Source organism: Strix aluco, chromosome 21 (genome assembly GCF_031877795.1).
Source record: "Strix aluco isolate bStrAlu1 chromosome 21, bStrAlu1.hap1, whole genome shotgun sequence".
Classification (NCBI taxonomy): Eukaryota; Metazoa; Chordata; class Aves; order Strigiformes; family Strigidae; genus Strix; species Strix aluco.
In genome coordinates, this window is record NC_133951.1 from 1,393,298 (window position 1) to 1,416,022 (window position 22,725).

Consider the following 22,725-nt stretch of genomic DNA (forward strand, 5'->3'; position numbering starts at 1 on the left):
ACAATGGCCTCAAATTGGTCTTTTCATTTTCTTCTCCCCCCCCCCCTTTCCAACATGCTTTTCTGCTCCACTAAAGACATCTTGACTACTACCTCCTGGCACATAATTTCAGTTTGATTTATGAACACTTACTGGTAAGAGTGTAAGCTTTTTTTGAGATCACAAGCTACTACTCAATACAATTTTATAGTATATTATCTAACCAGAAAAGAGAAAGTGTTTAATCCCTGGTCCTTAAGGCATGAACTTTTGGAAAGGAAGAAATAGCAACTGGATCAGCTCCTGTTTTGAGGTCCATGCTTCTAAGCTTTCAGGAAGAGGCCAGTCTCTAAACTACGTTCTAAAGGATGAAGATTAGAATGGAGGTGTCCTGGGGTTAGAAGTCATGCCAAGGGTAAAAAACCAAAGGATTTGGGTTTTTTCACTGAGATAAATCTATAATCCAAAAAGATTTTATCCTGATTGTGAACTCATTTGCCCCAATCATTACAAGATGCCAAAAACTCCATCACTTTAGTTCCATGATGCTTTGAGCAGTACCTCAACCTCAGGGAAGAGTTTTAGATCCATAAGTCACAAGGAACATTGGCTGCCCTCTCACATTCACTATCTATCCTCTCCTCCTCACCTCCACTTTCCATTCCACAAGAAGTCAATCAGGCAGAGCATACCACAGCCAGTAGTGCAGCACACCAAAGCATTTAGTGCTTTTAAAACTTGGACACACAGCCCTGTATTAAAAATACTCACATTTTGTGGACACTTCTATCAATCATCTTTCTTCTTTTCTGTCCAAGCACTTAAAACTTGTAAAACTTTACAGCCATTCCCAACTGGCTTCAAGATTTCCATGAGGCTGTCTAGTACCAGGGGAGTGAGCTGCACTCCAGCGTAGGTCCCATGAAAGAGTGCAACAATGGGCTGGAGGAAGTTCCTCCCACACATACGCACTTGTTCTCACCTTTCTTATTAGAAGAGCAAAACACCAAAGAATTGGAAAGATTTGTGGTAACCTCAAGACTTGCAGGACCCTATTTCTATTACCTTGCCTGCATATCTCCACAGGAACAGAAGTAATCAAATCAATCTCTTTGATCTCTATTTGACAACAGTATCTGAATGTACAACTTGTTTTCTCTTCCTTCCCGTGTTTTCCCTACTTTCCAGCATTGTGTTAGAGTGTTTCAAGATGTAGTTTGGTCCAATAAAAGCTTAGCTGATGAACTTCTGTTCCTTGCAGATTGCAGAAAGTGTTACTGTGATACAGTTGCTCCCCTAGTTCACAGATACGCCTCCAGCTCTGCTTCTGTACTAAGATTAGTCAAGAGCTTCATCCACAGGTGGAGCTGCTTCTCAGTCCCTTCCTTCTGTGGCCCTTAAGCATCCACACAAGTTCAAAAACCTTAAGAGTAAGCAAAGGACAAACTGTGTTGGGGGTGAAAGAACTCCTGTCATGGAAAGCTCAGGTGCAAACTCATTTAAATACAGCACCCTCTCACAGTGGCCTAGGACAAGGAACTGATAACAAGCTCAGCACCACAGCATCCATCAAAACTGAGCCTGGTCTTTGGTGTCACTGACACAAGTCAAGCTCTTAAATGCTGTCAGGCTGAGAAAAGCTTGTGATGTGAAAAACAGGAATTGTATTAGAGGTAACCACTCATTCTCCTGATTTTTTGAGAATCGATTTTTGCACAGATCTGTAGAAATCTCTTCATGCAGACATAGAAGTGCCCGTCACAAGCTCCACTGCTATGAATTTTATGTGATCCTAATTTAGATGAAGCAATGCTTATTTTCAGGAATAATACATAACAAGCAGCAAAAGCAATGGATATTTCACTATGCAGCAATTATGTCCCATTTAATTACTCAACTATTAACTATGTATTAACTATGAGTTTTGGCTTTTCCCTGCTTTTGCTTTCCCAGGTTTTAATCACATTCATAACTGGCCCTTAGCAATGAATTCTTTTTAGATGTACTCGGAAAATATAACAACCGCAAGAAGCAGCATACAGGTGGGAAGGAATTACGCATTCAGCTATATATCACAGTAAAAATGTCAGTATTCACATAAGGCTTGCTCTCAGGAGATTTTAAGCGCGTTGAATTTTAACATTCAGTTGCACTTCCATAAACAAGCTGCCTACAATTTGCTACCTAACCTCTGCACTGTGAGGCAATATAGATTGGAGGAATATACAAAGGAAACAATTTTCAATTACAACTATGCCCTTGACGTGTTAACTGCAACTTCAACAAAACCACTTACTCTCTCATTTTTTTTCCTTGTCTCTAAAATGAGGTGAGTACTGACCTATTCTAACAAGGTTACTGTGAAAATTAATTAGTAAACATCATTACAATACTTTGTAGTTAACACATGTTCTGTTTTACAAGTATTATAAAAAAAAATCCTCCATTGTTCTCTCTGGCAAGAGAAAAGGTACTAAGGCATGCCAGATTAAATTATAACAACATGTAAGGAATATATGAAAGGACTTTGAGAGCCATACAAATATTAACATACCACAATGCTCGTAAGAAAAAATACTTTGAGATTGTTATGCCTCTAATATTATAAATTCATTGCATAACTTAGGTTGGAAGAGACCTTAAAGACGTCATCTGGTCCAATTCACTTTCTCAAATCACAGAATGGTTTGGGTTGGAGGGGACCTTAAAGATCATCTAGTTCCAATCCCCTTGGCCTTGAACCTTTCCAGGGAGGGGGCAGCCACAGCTTCTCTGGGCAACCTGTGCCAGGGCCTCACCACCCTCACAGGGAAGAATTTCCTCCTAATCTAATGTAAATCTCCCCTCTTTCAGTTTAAAACCATTACCCCTTATCCTATCCCTACAGCCCCTGATAAAGAGTCCCTCCCCATCTTTCCTGTAGCCACTATAAGGCCTATACTAGAAGGCCACTATAAGATCTCCCGGGAGCCTTCTCTTCTCCAGGCTGAAGCCCTCCAACTCTCTCAGCCTGTCCTCACAGGGGAGGTGCTCCAGCCCCTGAGCATCTTTGTGGCCTCCTCTGGACCCACTCAAGCAGGTCCGTGTCTTTCTGATGTTGGTGCCCCCAGAGCTGGACACAGCACTGCAGGGGGGGTCTCAGGAGAATGGAGCAGAGGGGCAGAATCCCCTCCCTCGCCCTGTTGGCCACACTTCTCTTGATGCAGCCCAGGACATGGTTGGCTTTCTCTGGCTGGCTCACAGTCAGTTTTCCATCTACTAATCCCCCCAAGTCCTTCTCCTCAGGGCTGCTCTCAATCAACTCATCACCCAGCCTGTGTTTGTGCTTGGGATTGCCCCAACCATGGGCAGGACCTTGCACTTGGCCTTGTTGAACTTCATGAGGTTTACACAGGCCCACCTCTCAAGCATGTCAAGGCCAACTTCTAAATTATATCCAACTTCTGAGTTCCATCAGGTTGCGCGGGGTCACATCATTAGCACATCAGTGCAGCATTCAGATACTGATGTTTCCCAGGTATGTCTCAGGCACATATATTTTGCTACCCCCATTGTCTCCTGTGCTTGGTTTTTGAGCAGGGAGCATGGAGCAGACCTCCAGAGGTGCCTTCTGACCTCAGTTATTCTGATTACACATGGAACAGGCCATTCACATTAATATCAACTTTGGCAAGCACTTTCTGTTTGCTGCATGCCTGTTTTACCACTAGATTCCAAGCCCCTTCATACTACCAGGAGACTGTCCCTTCTGCTTTCTTGGCAAGCATCCTTCTGGCCCTTCTATAGTTTAATTCACTGCCAAATTTCCTTGTAAACTCCTTAGGTCATGAGAACATCAAGGAGAAACCTCAAATTATGTGTCAATCATGCAAGCAAGGGAATGATAACTGTCCCCTCACTCTCCTCCTTGGTCTGCTTGAACTGTGTGGCTGAACACCAGGGAAGGGCAGGAGCTGCCCCTGCCTGGTGCCAGTGACGGGGAAGGGATGCAAAGCAGGACTGGGGGAGTGTAAGAGGTCTCATCTCCATCCACTGTCCATGGCAGCTGGTTGGGGGCACTGGAAAGACTGAGCTGCTGCTCAGAAGGAAATGAAGCTACTTATCTGCCTGATTAAAGGGAAGCACGAACAGTTTATTTGGCTCTACAGATCTATTCAACATCTTTCATCTTATGCACCGACAGCTTTGATTGCTTAACATTTATCAGCTCTAAATGTTACTCGGCAAAGAAGGAAAAACTGTATCTCATCTGCTGAATGACACCAAGACAGAAGCACTGCCGGGGAAACTGCACAAACACAATTGTGTTCTCATCCTTGTCATCTGTTTAGGATTAATTGCTAATTCATTCTCATGTAAAGTGTCCAAGAAAAAAATCACCGTATCATTAGGCAAATAATCTGATTATAATATTTTCTGTAATCACATAATAAAACTTATTTAACAGATATACTTATTCAATTCCTTATAAATAAATGTTTAATGGGAAGAGCTTTAAGCAAGTCCTTACCTAAACCCCACAAAAGTAACATGGAATGACAGCATCTGTGAGTGCCCTGATCTGGGATGAAGGCAGGGTGCCGGAAGAGAGGGCACAAGCTTCTGTAAACAATTTTGCTACATAATATGCCAAGCACAGAGGCATAAAGAAGCCTACTGCCTCAAAGAAAAAAAACCTGCAATGGGTATCTAATGAAGCTGAGTTACAAACTTGTCCCAAATTTATTTACCTGACAGAGAAATTACTTGTTGTTAGAAATAAAATCACCGATTCACACAGCGAACTCTCTCACAGCTGGCTTGTAATTTGTAGAAATATTATCAATATTTTTAAAAGGACTTGCTTCTATTTTAAATTCAAAAGTACTTAGACTGAAAACTTCCAAATTACAGTTTTTAAAGAAAATAAGTGAACTTAATTATTTCCTACCAAAAGTACATGACCATTTTTAGACTTCAACAGAATCCCTGCCTGCTTCTCTCCTATCAGCACAGTTGGTTGCTTAAAATAACAGGAGTTTCCACCCTGTACATTATGCCTGAAGGTGTGACAACCTAGGGAAGTATTTAGAAGTGAAAACTGCGTAACTGTGCTCTCTCCAAATCAGTTACTGAGTCTCACCAAGGCCTTTTGGCTCCATTACTTCTCCCTACCGCCAAGAGGACAGGGATACCACCTCTGCTCTGTCTTCCAGTTCTCCCCTTCAGTGCTCAACCTCACCCAACCCATACGGCCCAGCCTGCTCTGTTCTCCCATGTGAGAGCACTCCGGGCAGTTGCAGAAGGTTTCTAAATTGGATTCCTACAAAAAGTTCTCATCGAGAGAAGCCTCCAAGAACAAAGTGTTGCAATTTCAATCACATGAAATACCTCTGGATCATCTATTTTACTTTTCTTGACCTTGCTAAACACTGTATGTTTAGTAGAGCTGCAGTCAAATCACATGGATGCCTGAGATCTAGGTTTTGGACCTCTGACAGAGAAGGAATTCATCCTTACATTTAGTAAATCGCTAAAGTATAAATGCAAGGGTAACTTCTGTTGCTCATTTCTTATTCAAAAAACGGCCTTTAAACAAGAAGACTTCATGATAGCACCTACGGTGTGCGACATTAACACTCACAAAGCTGAGGAACCAAGAAACAAAACATCATTACTGAACTATACAGTGTAACACAGCTACAGTTAATTTGGTATTTTGTTTTACTTTACCTGTTACATTACCCCAATTTCATCAACTGGTTGAAGCTGATCTTCCTCTGCTCCCTCTTTATACCCCCAGCTTTGCTGTGTATTTGTCTAGCAGTATCAAATCAAATTCTTGAAATATTGGCCTGCATATCCATTACATAAAACAAAGTCCTGTGCAGCAAGCAATGAAAAGCACATAAGGTGCACGCTACCTATGTTCATTTATAACTAAGTATTTTATACCAGGGGAAAAAGCCCTAGAAGCCAATTCTCAATATTGACAGTGCTTTGCGATGCTCTGTGGAGCACTGTAACACAAGACACCTGTTTTGCTCCCTGTTCCCCCAACACTCCTCAATCCTTTCAACAGCCCAGCTAGTGTAAAGTGACCGTTACTGTCCTCAGTAACAGATGCCCTCAACAAGACAGCATATTTTATATGAAGTAATTCATATAAGCACCATGTTAAGTGCAGGTCTGGCCTGTGCCTCCCAGGTACCTATTGTTTTATGGGCCCAATTAAAATATTATTTAATTTAATGTCATCATAAACCTGTCATCAAGCAGCACTGGAATACAAAACCAGAGTCTGGAAGACAGTTATCCTTCCATGGAAAACAAAACAGAAAGCAAAATAAAATCTTCAGAGTTCTACAAAGAAATAAGGAGCTATTGAGCTATTTTCTAGATATTTTTGTCACAACTGCAACAGGTCCTCCTTTTCCTACCATTTCTCTCCGCAGTCATCTTACCAGTCCCATGTGCAATCTGTGATTAGTATTGCAAATCAGTAAGAACTGCTGTCCTACAATCCATGAATTTTGCATAGCTGGTTATTACTGCAGCTGCTAATGCTGGCTCCACTTACTCTTCTCTAGGACTGACAGCTACTTCTGCAGATTTTTTAAAAAAATATTCTCAACTTTCAGTTGTTACTGATTTAACATCAAGATGTCCTCCAGTTTTACTGATTGGAGCAAAACTAAAGAACGGAATGCCAGAAGATTATCACGATCTAGAATGAATCTGGATGATGCAGACTGAATGCAGAGAAAGATCAGACTACCTGATCAGTGGGGAAAAAACAAATAAATCCACTATTCCATGATACAAGATGGATTACTAAATATATGCTTTAAACACAGTTTTCACACCTTGTGTTAACACTGTTGTGGGACTTCTGAATCTGGAAATTACTTTTCATGTCATTGCACTTTCTGTTGCTGTGCTGCATTCCCTCAGCTTTTAGTAGTGAATTCCTCCAAATAGATTTTTTAAAAGACCACAGTAAAATAAAGATATGACAAATTCCCACCACATAACTTGGAATACTGCACTTTCTCTCATGATAACAGAATCTTGAGTCACGTGATATCTAACCACTGCAGTAAAGCTACACTTACCTCAGTAAATGTACACAGACACCCTGAAGCCCGTTCCCACACTACGAGAAAGCTACGCATGCGTTTTTAAATGTATGCTTTTCCTTACCTGAGCAGAAAAACTAACGGCTCAGGCTTTGAGCGCACACTTTTTCCATTTTAAATGAAGAATAAACCAACTTCACAAGTTCCCAAATAGCTCATACCTTCATCTCAAGTATTTTTACACTTTCAGAAACAGACACTTCTGACAGCTATGAAAATATGCTAAGTTTGATATTCAAGGAAGAGTCACATTTCACTCTCCAATGCACATAATTCATTTTGCACCATACATTATTTTCTTCCACAAACACAGAAGAAGTGATTATGACCTTTCTTTCTACCCTTATATAATAAGCAACTTGTATGAAGAACAAACTCCCTTGTGAGTTGAAAATAACTGCAGCAAAGCTGACCTTAAAACTAAGAGTTGTACATGCAAATAAGTAACACACAACTGGTATGGATAATTCATTGCAACTGTAGGGTTTCATCTACATTTTTATCATGAAGTCTATAACGTAATACCGCCAGTCAAATTCACACAAGACCCTCCAAAATGATGACATTTTAAATATGGTTTACACTGATAAATTTAGTAGCAGCAGAAAGTATACAAATTTTATCATTAAAAAAAGGAATGCCTTGATGTCTTCCATTTATTCTTAATCCTCCCGTATCTATTCAAAATTACTAAAACAGGTCTCAGGCCAGCAAAGGGAAGTTAATGTGGAAAGGGCTGTGGGCTTCATTTTGATGAACCTCATTCTAACTGTTGCTCTGTTTCATTGTCTCTTGAACAAGCTCCCCCTGGTGCAAAGGATGAAATCAAAATGCTAATAAATCTATTTCCAAAATTGACATAATGTAGCCATTTAAAAGCAAGAGATAGTACTTTAGAACTGTTTCTTTATCAAAAAAAAAAAAAAAAAAAAAGACATTTTCCTTTTAAAGTAGGGTTTCACTTGGCACCAAGGACTCTTACTCATGGTACAGTGAGTTTTGCACAGCAGACAGAGGTCCTGATTTAGGTCAAAAGACACATATATACTTCTGAAGCCCATCAGGGTACAAGAAAGATGTGTTCCTTAATGCCACATTTGGTTATGAATAAGCCGAAGGTCTGTACACGTGAATTGGCATCACAGTGGTGACCTGTTAATGTCAGTTAAAAAGAAAAAAAATCTCAAGACCCTCTAGGTTAATGTTATAATTCCTTCTTAAAACTAGAGGTGTTTGTTAATAATTGAACTAGGCAATGTTATTGACCATGCTACAAATTATATTGAGAGTCTTTCACTCAAACACATGAGAATCGGAATTTACAGACTTCTTATACAATCCACCAGTGATACATAGAGGAGTGATAAGTGTCTTAAAATCAGGCTCCACTTCTAACAAAAGAGTTTTCCCTGTCCCTGTCTGGCTAAAACTGATCCTTAAAAACGGAAATGCCACTGGCCTGGGCAGCACTCCCAAACACAGGAAATCCCACAGTGTTTTATTTTTAATTGTCTTTTTTTGTATGTCACATTACTGCTTTTCTGCTCTGCTGCATCAGTAACAATGCCCTTCTGTCCCCTACTGTAAAGCCTGACACTTTAGCAAACTACTGCTCATAGAAAAAGGAATGTGCTCATTTTGGCACACAGCACCAAGTTCCCAAAATGCAGACTAACTTTAAGACAATCAGAAGGGCCAGGTTTTAGAATGGAAATGGCATTAGCAATACAGAAAAGGTAAATTAGCTGTCAAGCACTAAAACCCAACCAGCTACTACAACCAGTTTACTACAGTCATCTCTAAAAAAGCCTGAATCTCACAAATGAGAAGCATAAAAGCTTATCAACACGTGGGTTTAAAAGTTGGGTTGGAGTGGCAAGAGAAGCACAAAGGATCAGAAGCAGCATAAAACAAAACAAAAACACACACAAAAAGAGAAGGAGAGAAAAGACACCACAAAGGAACATTCTGAACATGAAAAATGCATCAGCTTGTACCAGCAGCAAACACCCGGGGGTCATTCCCTCGTTTGCATTCTCTCACAAGCCGCATTTTATCAGCAAGAGGAAAACTAAGTTCCATTGCCTTCACACTGTGCTTCGCCTCTAAAGCTTTTCTCCTCATCTCACAGGATGCTAGTAGTTGCACCATAGCTAGTGACATAATCATGGGACCCCTGACAACTGCGTTTAGGCAGAGGAGTGTGTTAGAAAGGTGTAACTGGCATTAAACTTAGTTTTCTGTCGCGTACACGTAGCACATTTGGTCTTCCAAAAAAGGCCCTTTCCCTACAAGCTTTGCCTTGTTTTGTTTTAAAAGGTACGTTTAACCAGCTCTGTGGCACACATACTGTGAATATCTGTGAAAGGGAATGGCCAAAACCAGGTGCTGTTAAAAAAGAAAAAAAAAAGAAAAAAATCTTTCTGTACTTCATTTGCTCCCCCTTCCTCCCCAAGAACAACATAAAGAGCAAACACCTTGCAGCAGAACGTGAAAATGAACCAGACGGGGCTGAATGAAAGCAATTTCACAGTTGCAGACTTTCTGAAGTTGTGAGCCCACTGCATACAGCAGTTGGACTGAGTGCCCCTGTACTGTGCAAGGAGACAGCTGTCCTTCCAGCTACCTAGAATTCAATTATGATTTCCACAGCTGTAAAAACATGTTAATCTTAGAATTGCATTTGGAAATGAAATAGTTTAATGTGTTCCCTTTCAAAATACTGGTGGCAGCATTTTGCAAAAGATGATACTTTCAGTTTAGGGTTGATTTCCAACCATAAAAGCTAAAATAATCAAACATAAAATTCTTGATACCAAACCCAGAATGCAGATAATCTCAGAGTTTATCTAAACCAGCATTACTGCTGGTGAGTGGATTGCTATGATCCGTAAATCAAAAAAACTCCACACCCATCCTCGTTTGCAGGCAGCAATAGTCGGAAGTCAGTTCTGCTTGGGGTAATGCCTGTCAGCAGACAATTACTGAGGCTGTCTTTATATAAGTAAATTTCCATCTTTTCCCTCTTGAAAAAAAAGACAGAACACAGTAGGAATATAAAGTTGTCCTTGATTTCTTTTCTGCAAAAGTGTGACTGGTCTTGCATAATAAAAGGTTACACTGCTGTAAGCTCAGTATTCACCTGCCAGACAGATGAGTTGAGGCTGAGCTCTTTCTTCCTAGGCATACTGCTCTAAAGTAATTCTAGTTTCAGATGATCCACTTATTACAAAAAAATCTTAAACCAGCCTTAAAGGAAAGGTGTTGGGGTTTTTTTCAGCTGTAACTGACAGCCATCAGAATGCTTGTCCCTGTCAGATCTACTGAAAGCAGTTATGGACTTATAACCAAGTTACCGTGGGTCATCACGTTACTGCAGGTTAGTAGAGCTGTGGTAATCAATCATCTTCACACCCAGCCCATGGCAATTACAGGGTATTAAGCCCCACCTTGAACAGCAAAGGAATTTCAGGCCAGACAGTCTAAAATAAATTGCTTTATTTTGGATTTGTTGTAGTCACAGTTATCTTTGCTCTTGAGGCATAGTGACCTGCTAAGCTGTCGTAACCGGATTGCAGTTAAGTCCTACAGCTTTCAAGGAAATCACTTTGTGTGGCTTAACTCCAGATATTTCAAACTGTGGCCACATTTTAACCTTTTTAATCTTTACTTTTTACGTAATCAATCTGAAGACAAAATGCTACATTATTCCACACACCAAACGAAGTCCCAGTACATCCGCCAGCCCGCTCAGTTAATAAGTGTCACAATTTGGTCTGCCTCAATGCAGGCAAACCAAGACTCTTACCTGCCCGGGGCTCTATCGTCTTGTTGGAACCTGCATCCATAAACACAAACCGTCCACCACCAAAATCTTCAGTGTAGTCAGAGAGATACAGCAGTGAAGTATAGTCAAAAGAGCCATAAGTTACCTAGGAGCAAGAGAACATGACCAAATGTTACCAAATTCTACTCTCACCTCTGCAGAGCACAAATAATTACACAGATGAATCTGGTGGTTTTTCCAATTTTCACATATTTCATAAAGGGGTCTCTGAAAGCTGAGAACATTCTTTTATAGAAATAATATATGTTTATTAGTCTATTCTGTTTATGCACACACTACATACAAGACTAGCGTGCTTATGCTTATTATTTCTATTATTACATTTTCCATAATTAGAAGTGCTCTTATTGATTTCTATCATCCTAAGTGTACTGAACAGCTAGCAAAAAACAACATAGTGTCAGAGGTTACACCTCTGCATTGTATGAAAAATACAGAAGGGCTCACATCTAATTATACTATGTCAAGATAAGATTTCACCATAAGGTTAATGAGACCCAAGAACAGCCTTTGACTAATTCATTCCACCATTTGACTAACCATTCCACCATGGTTATAGGTTTCTGGAAGCCTCACCTTTCACTCTTTCACCAGCTACCATGCAGGACATCATGGTTACAGTGAATCAGACCAAGTAAACACACATTAGTTGGATGAACTTCCACTCTTTTCCATACAGGTTTTGTTTAAAATCTTTCAAACGTGACTTTCAAAGTCTCTGCTTCTTCTCAGCCTACAGACCAAACAGGCCATTTTTAAGTATAACAAGGTGGGTTTCCTTCCTTTTAAAGTATTATTTTTGCTTGATATGTATGTTGAAAATGAAGAAAAGAAATACTATGTATCACTGCCCAGAGTGAAGCTATCTAAATATTTAACACTGAGTTTAGGTGATTCTGAAAATGTTTCCTTTTCATATCTACGTCACCAACAATTAAAAGTATACTTAAAAAAAAATCAATGGCTGTAGTCTCCAATTTCTTTACAATATATATCACAACTCAATCAAGTTCTGCATTACACTGTCAAACAGTGAAGTGTGCAGCACAGTAGTACTGTATAAATATACAGCATTTGCAGAGTGTTTTGACTGACCTGGTGACTGTTAGAGGTAGGTGCTACTTCCAAACTTAGAAGTTTTCTAAATATTTTCAATTTTAAGTTACATTCATTAGTGCCAGTTAAATTCTGGCTCAACAGCAGTTGTACATATTATTCTGTAAGAGCAATGACTAAAGAGAACATAGCAGCAGATGGAATAGGAAGACAGTTTCATTCTTACTCATTTTATTATTTTGACCATAAGGGCTTAAAGGAAAAAAGCCATATCTGGTGATATGCTGCACTGAATCACAAGAATAAGAGAAATGTTTCGGAGATCCCCTTCTCTCCACATTTACCCCAACCTCTGTAGTAATACAAGGCAAAAAATGGGAATGAATGAGCACGTGGTACTGCAGCACCCCAGAACAGCCATTCTACAGCCCTCCTCATGAAATTAGCTTTGCAAAGCTATTTTCACCATTAATGGATTTGGTGATAAAACTTCCAGTCAGTTTAAGGAAGTCTTCCAGCCAGTGAAGGAATTAGCATAGTGAAGAAGTTTGAGAATAAGTTCTACTCATACTTGCAAGTCCAATGCATTAAAATTGTTTTTGTGAACCCTTCAGTGACCCATCAGTGCACTCTCCAACCTCAAGGTAGCTTTACCAATGCGGAACTTTTAAGAGCTGACTACAAACCAGTTTAGCTTAACCAAACACATCTGATTTCTATAGATGACTAATTTGAGGAACCAAGCGTGCAATGGAAAATAGCTTTTTTGTTCCTGTTTTGTTTGTTACTCTCAGAAGGCAGCCAGGCCTGGGAAATGCAACATTATGGAAAGGAGGCACTAAGTTCTACTCAGTTACTTAGAATGCTGGAAGCCTCCCATCTGTAGCAAATGTATTTATTGCCCTGGTAATAATTTCCAATACCAGAAAGGTTAATAACTGAACCAGAAATTCAAACTATGTAAGAAAAGCTGTCATTAAAACCACATGATAAGCCATACAGGCACAGTGCAGCAAATCAAGTTTCTATAACTCCTTATGACCAATTCAATAAAAAAAAACCACGCAGGCATTTCCATTCAGCCTGATACTTCATATAGTTCATGTGCTCTTTTTGAGCACCCTTTACCCACATAAGTCAAACATAACTCATTTAATGGTACATGCTCATAACGATATTCATATGATACTTCTTTAAAGGCTATTGTTATAAATACAACTGTCAGAATTAGCCAGTCACATTTTGCAGTGTGGCACCCTTGGGGTTTTGAGGGACACATGTTTATATGCAACTAAACAGTTGTAGAAATATGCAATAGGCCTGCAGTTACTAAGAAAGGTGTACAGGTAGGACAGCACCCTCTGCTTTCCATTGAGAAGAAAATACAAACATGTATTCACTTTCCAATCAGCATAGGTCTAGCATGATATCTTGCAGGAATAAGAGTCAAAACTGTTCTTTTTCTGTAAGCCTCTACCTATCTCTTTGTGCTGATAATCACAAAAATGACCTTGATAGCTACTGCCAATGTTCTGTATATTGGTAGTATCTATTTAGTAGACGATGTAAGACATCAATAGCGTGTCTCTGAATTACAAGGGGCTATAGGTGAGCCGAGGTAACAGGTTTGAGTAGACACAAGAATAAACTTCCTCAGATTTCAAAAGACAGTTCTGTCCTAAAGCAGAAATAAGATCTTTTGATCTATTTTCATTAAATGTCTAACAACATGAGGGGAAGAGTAAAAAAGAGCTGCTATCTGTTCTAGCAGCTATCAGTGATAACCTCAACAGCCAGGGGAGAGAGGGCTGCTAGAAGGGTTAGGGAGATGGAAAGCGTATTGCAGGTAAGGAGACTTGAAAGTTTGGCTTCTTCAGCTTAGAGAGAAAAAAAGGCTGAAAAGGGATATGATTTCTACCTATAAATCCATGGGGATAGGAGGAGGGGAAAAAAATAGCTTAACTGATCATGAACAAGTTTAGGCTAAAAGAAAAAAAAAAAAAAAATCAAGAAAATTTGGACTGAAGTCCTGGAATAGCTCCGATAGAAGCAATGTGGGACTTGAAGATTTCTGCAGTCCCCTGCCTGGGCAAGGATCCTGTCATCCTCCACAGAATTGTCAGGCTCCACCATAAGATCAGTTTTGGTTTGTTTTCCTTGCATTTCTTTTATTAGAGAACGTTGTAAGGCTATACTGCTGTCAGAGTTGAGCATGCAACAGCAATTCCATTTTAAATCAGACATTTGACATTTGAAAGGCTCAATTCCAAACAAATTCCATCCAAGATTAAACTCCACATCTTAAGCCAACACTCTCTTTGATTTAGATGCTTATAAATTCAACAAGGTTAAAGAAGTCATTTGGGTGATTTCAGGGTTTCCATGCCTATGTAACTGAAAACCGAATAATTTTTTTTTAAAAAGCCTCCTACAGACACAATAGATCTGTGCTACTCCATTATGCAGTTAACATCTTCCAAACCAAGGATATTCAGATTGAGAAATATAATTGCAATAGACTCACCAATATAGGGAAAAAGGCAAGAGGGGTATTTGGGTGCTCCAAGAGACTTATGTCTTTGAACCAGTGTCAGACTTCGAAACAAAAAATGTGTCAGATTCACTTTTCAAAGGCTTAATTTTACCCTTTTTTGGAAAAAGGCAGGGAAAAAATCCTGAAGTCTTCTAGAAACAACCTTCACCATTTAATTATTATACAGAAATACATAAAGTGATTTCTGCTATTACAAGGGGAAAGCATAATTTATGATACAACACAAAAGCATCCAGCTGGAAAAATATTTAACATGCGAAGTTTTATTGATCTTTCATTCAACTCCCTAGTATTCACACCTGCTTTGGAGGCCACAAGACTACTACTGCTCTTATTACAGGAAGTATTTCCTACCTCAGATCAATAGCACTGTGGAGTTTTTTTTTCCTTGCTTTCAACTGCAGTCTGGAAGCATTAAGTGAAACTTAGTTTGTTGGAGAAATTAAAATATAAGGCAGGCTGACTGCACTGAAGAAAACCTGTGAAGCTACACAACTTGTCTATCCTATTTAGCCTTCTCTGAAATATTTTCTGACCTACTGACCTTCTATTTGAATTCAGTCTCCTGCATAGCCTGATCAGCTGTAAATACTTATCTTTTTACCTCTTTCTAAACACATAACAATATAGATACAGATATACATCATGTACATCTGTAGTAGGCTAGAATTATTTGCAGACATATATTCTCCACACACTGTAACGTTTTCTGTAAGCTGTGACCTGGAAAATGTGTGTGAATGCTACATCCACAGATAGCTCTGTTCCAATTGCACTTAAGGGGAAAATACCACCAGACCTTTTGACACACAAGCAGAAGTTAAATAGGAGAGAAAAATTAGAGGCTTGCTTGTGCAGCAAGGAAAGGATTCAAATTAATCCTCTGATACCAATTCAAGTGAATGATGTACCAGAAGTGAAGGCAGCCAGTGTCCAGTAGCAATGATACATTTGGACTTTCATGAGGGTCAAGGATGTATCTCTATCAGACCCTATTTAAGGCATCATTAGCCTGGTTCAAACTCCAAATTTTCAACTAGGCAATGCAAACTGCTACCATTTAAGCCACAGAAGTAACTGTATTATCTGGCAATAGCTGAAGTCCTTTATCCTAGAGAAAGGATGAACAACTGAGCGGGGGCATTTCCACAAGAATGATCCCAGCCCGTAGTGGCTTGTCCATCTCTCTTCAACACCCTCTGCACTGGCAACAGCATTTGCTCTATGTGAAGCCCAAAGAGTGAGAAATGGACCCTCAAGTCATGAGCTCAAAAAGCACTTACAAGAACTCTACTCTAGGTCTCTATTCCACAGCACTCTGAGAGCCCCTTCACTCTGGCTGGGGGCATGAGAAGTTCTGTTCCCTTGTGGTCCCCCCAAAAAATGAAAGGGAACTGATCCACACAAGGCTCCCAGCTTAGCACGCAACATTGCTGCCACGACAGCAGAGACACCGGCCCAACGTTGGCATATTGACATGCAGTCCTTACTGTGAGAATGCTCTTGAACAAGAATGAAAATAACCACATCAGAATATATTTGATCAAACCTGGAACATAAGTTTATGGCACAGACAAAACCACTTCAATGATCTGAATGCTTTAGCTTTCCCAATACAAACTTACTGCAGAAGTCAGCTGCTACAGAAGTGAAAAGTGTTCACTACTTACATAAACAGGACAAGCTACAGTTTTAAGTCCCAGTGTTATTTAAACAATATTTCTCTCAGAAAATACCTTGAAATTTAGCGTAAGTCACATTTTCATATTTTACAGCAGGTATGACATCTTTGGGCAGGGCCAAATTCTATGTGATTATGAACAAGCTGTTTGGTAACTGCCCCAACTAGGATAAATTATCTCTTCACTGCTGTCAGAAATCAGAGTACCCAGTTATTCAGTATAGAAACTATTGAGGTTTAGGTTATGCATAGCAAGTTTAAGAGACCACATTTTGTGTTTGTTTTGGTTTTTTTCAAGCTGGGGGGGAGGGTGGCAGTGGGGGTTAGAAAAAGCCAAGGCCAATCAGTTGGTGTATCTGCTCCCTGAACAGCCAGCCTACAAGAGAATAAACAAAATGTGCACAAAACAGATGGATAAAAACAGCAAAACATCTAGCCTGCTGTCCATCATGTACAGGCACTGTCAGGGTGCCATAACAGAGAAGCAGCTTCTACAAAGGAAACAAATTTTCTTCATGGAAACAGATTTGCTTCTAAATGACAAAATAACTTCTATGTTATAGGAGAGATTTAGGTAGAAACACTTAATTGTGAGGTTATCCTTATTCATTTACCATGCATTACACATGCAGAAAAGAATAAAGCGAATATTGGCCAGCCTAATGCTTGTACAGACACAAATCTCATTATAGTCATAAATCAGAGTCTGAAATTCTAAGATACACTTTTTGGGGCTGAAAGGAAAAAAGCAGAGAAAGTAGCCATCAGTTATTGAAATTTACTGTTTTCCCTTGCGGCAGTCAAATTCAATTATCTAAAAGTCTGGAAAAACTATGAGGAACCTATGAATTTACTGCATTTCACACAACCAGAATCACTAGTTTATTTGATATCTCTTGGAAATGAGCACAATATGTGATGAAATTCCTGTGAACCCCACCAGCAAAATTTGTTCCCTACAGCCAGCTCCTACCAGCACTAAACAAAATAATCTGCACCTCAAAATCATCCCTACCAGCTCTGGTCCTGGGTCCACTCCTATTCCATGGTTATACCACAGCTTTTTAAACAAGAAAGCATCCAAAAGCTGGCCTCCTCTTCATTACATCAGTGACTACAAATTTCACCCTTTGCGTTACTTTCTTCTTTCCACCCTCCTGCATTACTTTCTTCTTTCGAACAGTGGCTGTATCAGGTTATCTTCACTGTCACCAACATTTTCTAAATTTAAGCTGCTTCTGCCTACATGACGAGAAAGGGCACAGGAGCTTACACTGATGTTGTGAGCAACTGACATTATATTTCCCTCAGACTGACTTTTTCCAGGAAATATTTTCAAGGCAAGGAATATTTCTGTTTGATTTTTCATCTTAGGTGCTTCAAGTCATAGACTTCAAGGTACATTGCCCACATACAGACTCTAGCACTGAGGCATAGCTTAGATTTTGATGGGGTAAGTTTTATTTCATTCCATCTTGGGTGATCCATGACTCTAGAGTGACTCTAATTCTTAGATCCTGAAGACATGAAATATGGGTACTCTGGTGTGGAGGGTTTTTTGTTTGTTTGGGGTTTTTTTTCCCTATTTGATTCTTCCATTGTTAGTCTACATTCTGCTACGCTGCACAGAACGTTTGAACTCAGTTAAATTCAGAAATAAACTCAATACCAATCCCAAATCATTTAAGTCTATTGAGAAATGCAAAGTATTAAGCTATGAGCCCACAGATAGAAGACTATGCAGTTAAAGTCACAATATTTCCATTCTAAAAACAATAAAACATCAAATTATTGAAAGAGGATACCATATCCCCATTGCAGAACACACAGTAGAAGAGCCTCAGTTCACATATAACTGAAGTATACATGTTAAGCATTTGCCAAGAGGCTCAGATCAGTTAACAACAGTGACTGACTGACCACTCTGAAATCGCTCCTGCTACACCTGGCCGAAAGAGCTGTAACCTAACTGGAAATGCAGGTTTGATGCAACACTTCATAGGTGCAGGTCAGTTTAATAAATGTTTCTGACAAGAGAGATTCCTGAGTAATCATTCACACAATTTATTAATTCTAGCAGAACTAAGTAGAGAAAAATAAATAAAAAAGGATTTTAATGGCCTATGTTTCCAAAACTCACTTATCCTTCCATTATGTTCATCCCCCAAAGGATTTTTACAAGCACCAGTTTTCAAACATGTTTGACTGATTGTTTAATGCAAAATAACTTCAAAAGTGATCCAATAATAACAGGAAACATTTGCATCCTATCTCAGCCTCCTACTTACCTTGTCAACGTGTGGGTGCCAGTATTCATCATGTGTTGTCTTGGCTTCTGTGTTGTTTATTCTTGAGAAGAACGTTGGTTTAGTCAGGTACATGGAAGCAGAGCTGATACCAAACGCCTGAGCAATCCTTTGTTGAATTCTCTGTCTCACATCACTGCAAAGACAACAACACAACATGCTAAGTGACACACCTCTCTCCTGCTTCTTCTGTATTCTCCTTCACTCACTGTTACTGCTTTTTTAGAGCTAAGCTTCTTCCCCAGATGATAAATCATGGGGAACATATATATGCATACTTTCTCTCTTATTTTACCTTAAATAAAGGAGGTCTACTACATCAAAAAAAGAGACACACACCCCCCCCCCAGTGTTTTGGGTGGGGGTTGGTTGTTTTGTTGGGTTTTTTTAATTCTCATAATATCAAGAAAAAGAAACTATTTGTCTCCTGTGGCCTAGTTTTTAAAATTTCTTTGTGTAAGGCCTGTTTTCCTGAAAAATTCCATGCAAATCTCACTGTTTATTAACTACGGCAAAGATTAAAGTCACATACATATTTTTAATCCAAAGCAGATAACTAGAAAGTTGTCTCTTCATAAAGGGTTGCCTCTGAAGAACCTTCAACTATTTTTACACTAATTTTAAACTAATGGATGAAGTCCCTGGCACCATGAAACTCATGGTTCTCCCAACATATGTATTGGTATCGTAACCACATTTTCCTTAAAAATGAATGCAAGATGTCTTTCCCAACTATTTTCAAAGATTCAACCAAACCGTTTCTTCCTTGGCTATTCCTATGTTTCTTGGGAGACAGGAAGAAAAAACCAGGATTTTTATTTTTGTTTTTAAGATAAAATAGAAGGCTAATAATCACACATGTGTTACTATACAGAACTGCTTATGTAGCAGCATCCATCTTTCAGAACAGGTATCGCTGCATACAGGGCTCAAACAGGGCCATCTAGAACTGCCAGCCTTAGCTCAGTCAACAGCACTTTTAAAGAGAAGAAATTTATGATTAATGAGAAATACCACTGGCAAGTCCCACCAGTGAACACATACAGCTAGTATTTAACTTTGAGGAAATTTAAAAGCCAGCAAAGAATGCAATAACACAATAAGATGAAGACATTGGGGTTTTTTTAAGTTGTAACCCTCTATGCTTCTTCTAATCTTTATATTGTTTTCTCCCAATTCTAACACATCCTTAGCTATTGTATTAGTATTCCTTTTCTCCTTCCCGAGTGCTTCAAAAGCAGCATACAAAAAAGACACTCTGAGTAAACACAATTCTGAAGTTGTGCATGGCATTACACTAGCAGTTTCGCATCTTTTCTGCATCAGCCATTTCTCCACTGGGTAGTACTGAACTTCAGCATAGTTCTCAATAAAGTTTTTCCCAAGTATTTCTCTAGGGAACTTAACCAGTGACTAAAAAGAAGTGACAAAACTAAAACGAGACCCATAGTGTTAGGCTGGGAAAGTCACCTCTTAAAAACTATTTCCACAAGTACTAAAAAAAATCCTAAATATTCATTCTGTTCACATCTTGTCCCTCAAAGTTAAAAAAAAAAACAAACACGCATATAGATTTGATTTTTAACCTGGCTCACTTTATATTTTTATGGGTCTCAGCTTTAGAGATCAATTCCAACTATTTTACATGTGAAATATCAAACCATTAAATGAAGTTAGAGCTGAGATTTTCAGGTATTTACATGGCTGCATGAACTGAGGTTTCAAGTTGAGAGCTACATAGTGGTACAGTTTGTAAAACTGACATCAGGAAAGGATCTACAGGTTCTTCCTCTCATGCCTGTGGGAGTCTGATCTTTCCATCTGTTTTCTTTCCAAGACGCAGGACTTCAGCAGAGGCTGCCTTGTTTCCCAAAAAGCATTAAATGTAATTACTCATTTCACTTCATGAATTGAGGGCAGCTGGCACTTTGAACAACCCAACACCAGAATTAATAGCCTAACCCACAAATACTAAAGCAGCATATTCCCTGGCTCTGACACCGGGTGGCCACTTGCATCAGTCAGCTGGAATATATCTACTCTGAAGTAGCTAGGCCACAGTCTTGACATAACCTTAAATCTCCAGTAGTTGTACTGCTCTCTAAGCTTCCTCGTTCAGGCTGATTCCTTTTCCCACTTCTAAAAGCTTTCTATTAAGATTTGCTGTCTGGTGTTTACAAGGCTCTGTTAAAGCTTCACTCCTCTTTGAGACTTACATGCAATGACTTTGGGCAAGACTGCATGTTTTGCAAACCAAGCAGGAAGCAAAGCTCTATCCAGCTCTTCCTGACAGCAGAACAATAACCAGAAGTCTACCTGGTTTGGACCAGCCAATGGGTTATCAAAAGAAAAAGAAAATAAACTCAACAGTTTAAAGTATGCTGCAAAGAGAAAATAAGCATATTTTTTCAGAAAATTTTGGTTTTTCCTGTTTCTAAATCAAGTAGGCAGGGCAAGTAGTGAATAGGAAGACGAGAGTAATGAAGCAGTTGAGGTGACAGGTCTAAGAGCATGACTTCAGGTGCTATCTGGTCTCATGGAAGCAGCTGCCTTCAGCTGACCCAGGTAGCTGGGTTTTGGTTGTGTAAACATGCTGCTGGCCTCTTATTTCCCTGTATGCTATTGACTTCAAGTATTACTTTTAATCACAGTAGCTTCATGTGCATGAGGTGACAAGAGGTGCCAACCTTGCATTTCTTCAGTGGACTTGCGTGCTCCTGCCTTTTGCTTCCCTGTGAGCTGTCATCATACATATGGCAGCATCTCTCAAAAACTTAACAAGTCAATCATGGCATATATAGCAGACTAACATGAATTTTAAGCACATAAATAATTTGCCGTTCAACAAAACAAATGGTAAACTATCAAAAAGCCCCTCTGACTGTAATGGATCTTGGACTATGCTTCAAAAAGCAGGTATTTACCCTTTGCACTTACAGCTGTTCTAACACAATACAGACACGTGATGATATCACACGTCCAGAGACCAAGTTTATAGCAACTGCCTTCCTTCAGGAAAAAGGTCAGCAGGGAAAAGAATACTGACTATTCATATCAGAGCTCAGTGAGCAAGAGGGGTTAACTTGCCTATAATAACTTGAAAATAACAAAGCAAAAGTAACTTTGCTTGATGTGCAGGCTGCAAAGTCATAAAAAAGTTAAGTCTCAGGGGGAGAGGACACTTAATCTTCTAGTCTGCCTTCAGTGCTCTCAGACATATTTGTGAGAACTGGGGAATGATCAAATTATTTTTTTTTTATGGCCTAATCCAGCTCAGGCTGAAGTCAGTAGGAAGCCATTTATTAATTTCAATGAACTCCAAACATAACGCTGGGAAAAAAAAAAAAAAAAAAATCAAACAAAGCAATCCAAAATCACGTACTGGTCACTGGAAACAAGTCCTCTTTCCAGCAAGCTTTGCTCATAACAAAGCCCTTCACAGGATGACCATTCTAAAGAGAAATGATAGGGACAGAAAGGAAATATTCAAGACTGGATTTTCTTTCTTCTCTAGTGTACATACGTGACAAAAAAATACATGTCATCTACATTGCTGTAAATTGGGCATTCCCAAAGCTCATGCTTGAATCTAAGACGTACAACAGAAACCTATGATGGAGCAAAGAGGGACAGGCCATCTCAGCCTCCCTGTTTCTTCACATCCTGTGGATGCTTCTAAATTTTTAGCATGAAATACTATCATTATACACAGAGTGTCATCTGATACACTTCCAACAAATGCCCAAGCAATTTATATTTAATACAAACTATTAAACAGCAAAAACTGTGCCTACAAACATGCACAACATTAATTGCACTGTAATGCAATTATAGAGAATCAACTTAATTATAGAGCATCAACAAGAAAAACTAATAAAGGGACGAGTCATGAATAAGCCACAGATTTCCACTGATGTTTGACTGAATATCCCATACAGCAAAGATTTGCTGGAAACAAGCTCCAAAGAGTGCTCCTTTGAGTGCCTAAATGCTTTTTCTAACTTGAGTACGTACCATACTGCTCAAAAGCTACAGAAACTCCATGAAATTCCTAGTTGAGCCAGCACATAGATATTATTTCCACACATCAATAGTGTTTAATATTTGCTTTCTTATAATGTGGCATCAGTCAAGTCAAATACATTGGCACTATAACCTAGAGAAGAAAATGGAAAATATGCAAG

General features: G+C 39.2%; 1 protein-coding gene across 4 annotated transcripts in view; it reads right to left on the minus strand.

The window, feature by feature from the left end:
* Positions 1-22,725, minus strand: part of OGFOD3 (2-oxoglutarate and iron dependent oxygenase domain containing 3) — a 59,999-nt gene that overhangs the window by 16,460 nt on the left and 20,814 nt on the right. For all 4 annotated transcript variants that reach the window (XR_012625914.1, XM_074846832.1, XM_074846834.1 and 1 more), the window contains exons 7-8: positions 18,524-18,677; positions 10,906-11,029 (exon numbers count right to left, since the gene is read on the minus strand). Coding sequence is in view for 3 of the 4 variants with exons in the window: in XM_074846832.1 (XP_074702933.1) it covers positions 10,906-11,029; positions 18,524-18,677 (278 nt within the window). In the remaining variant the exon portion in view is untranslated. The remainder of the gene's footprint in view (positions 1-10,905; positions 11,030-18,523; positions 18,678-22,725) is intronic.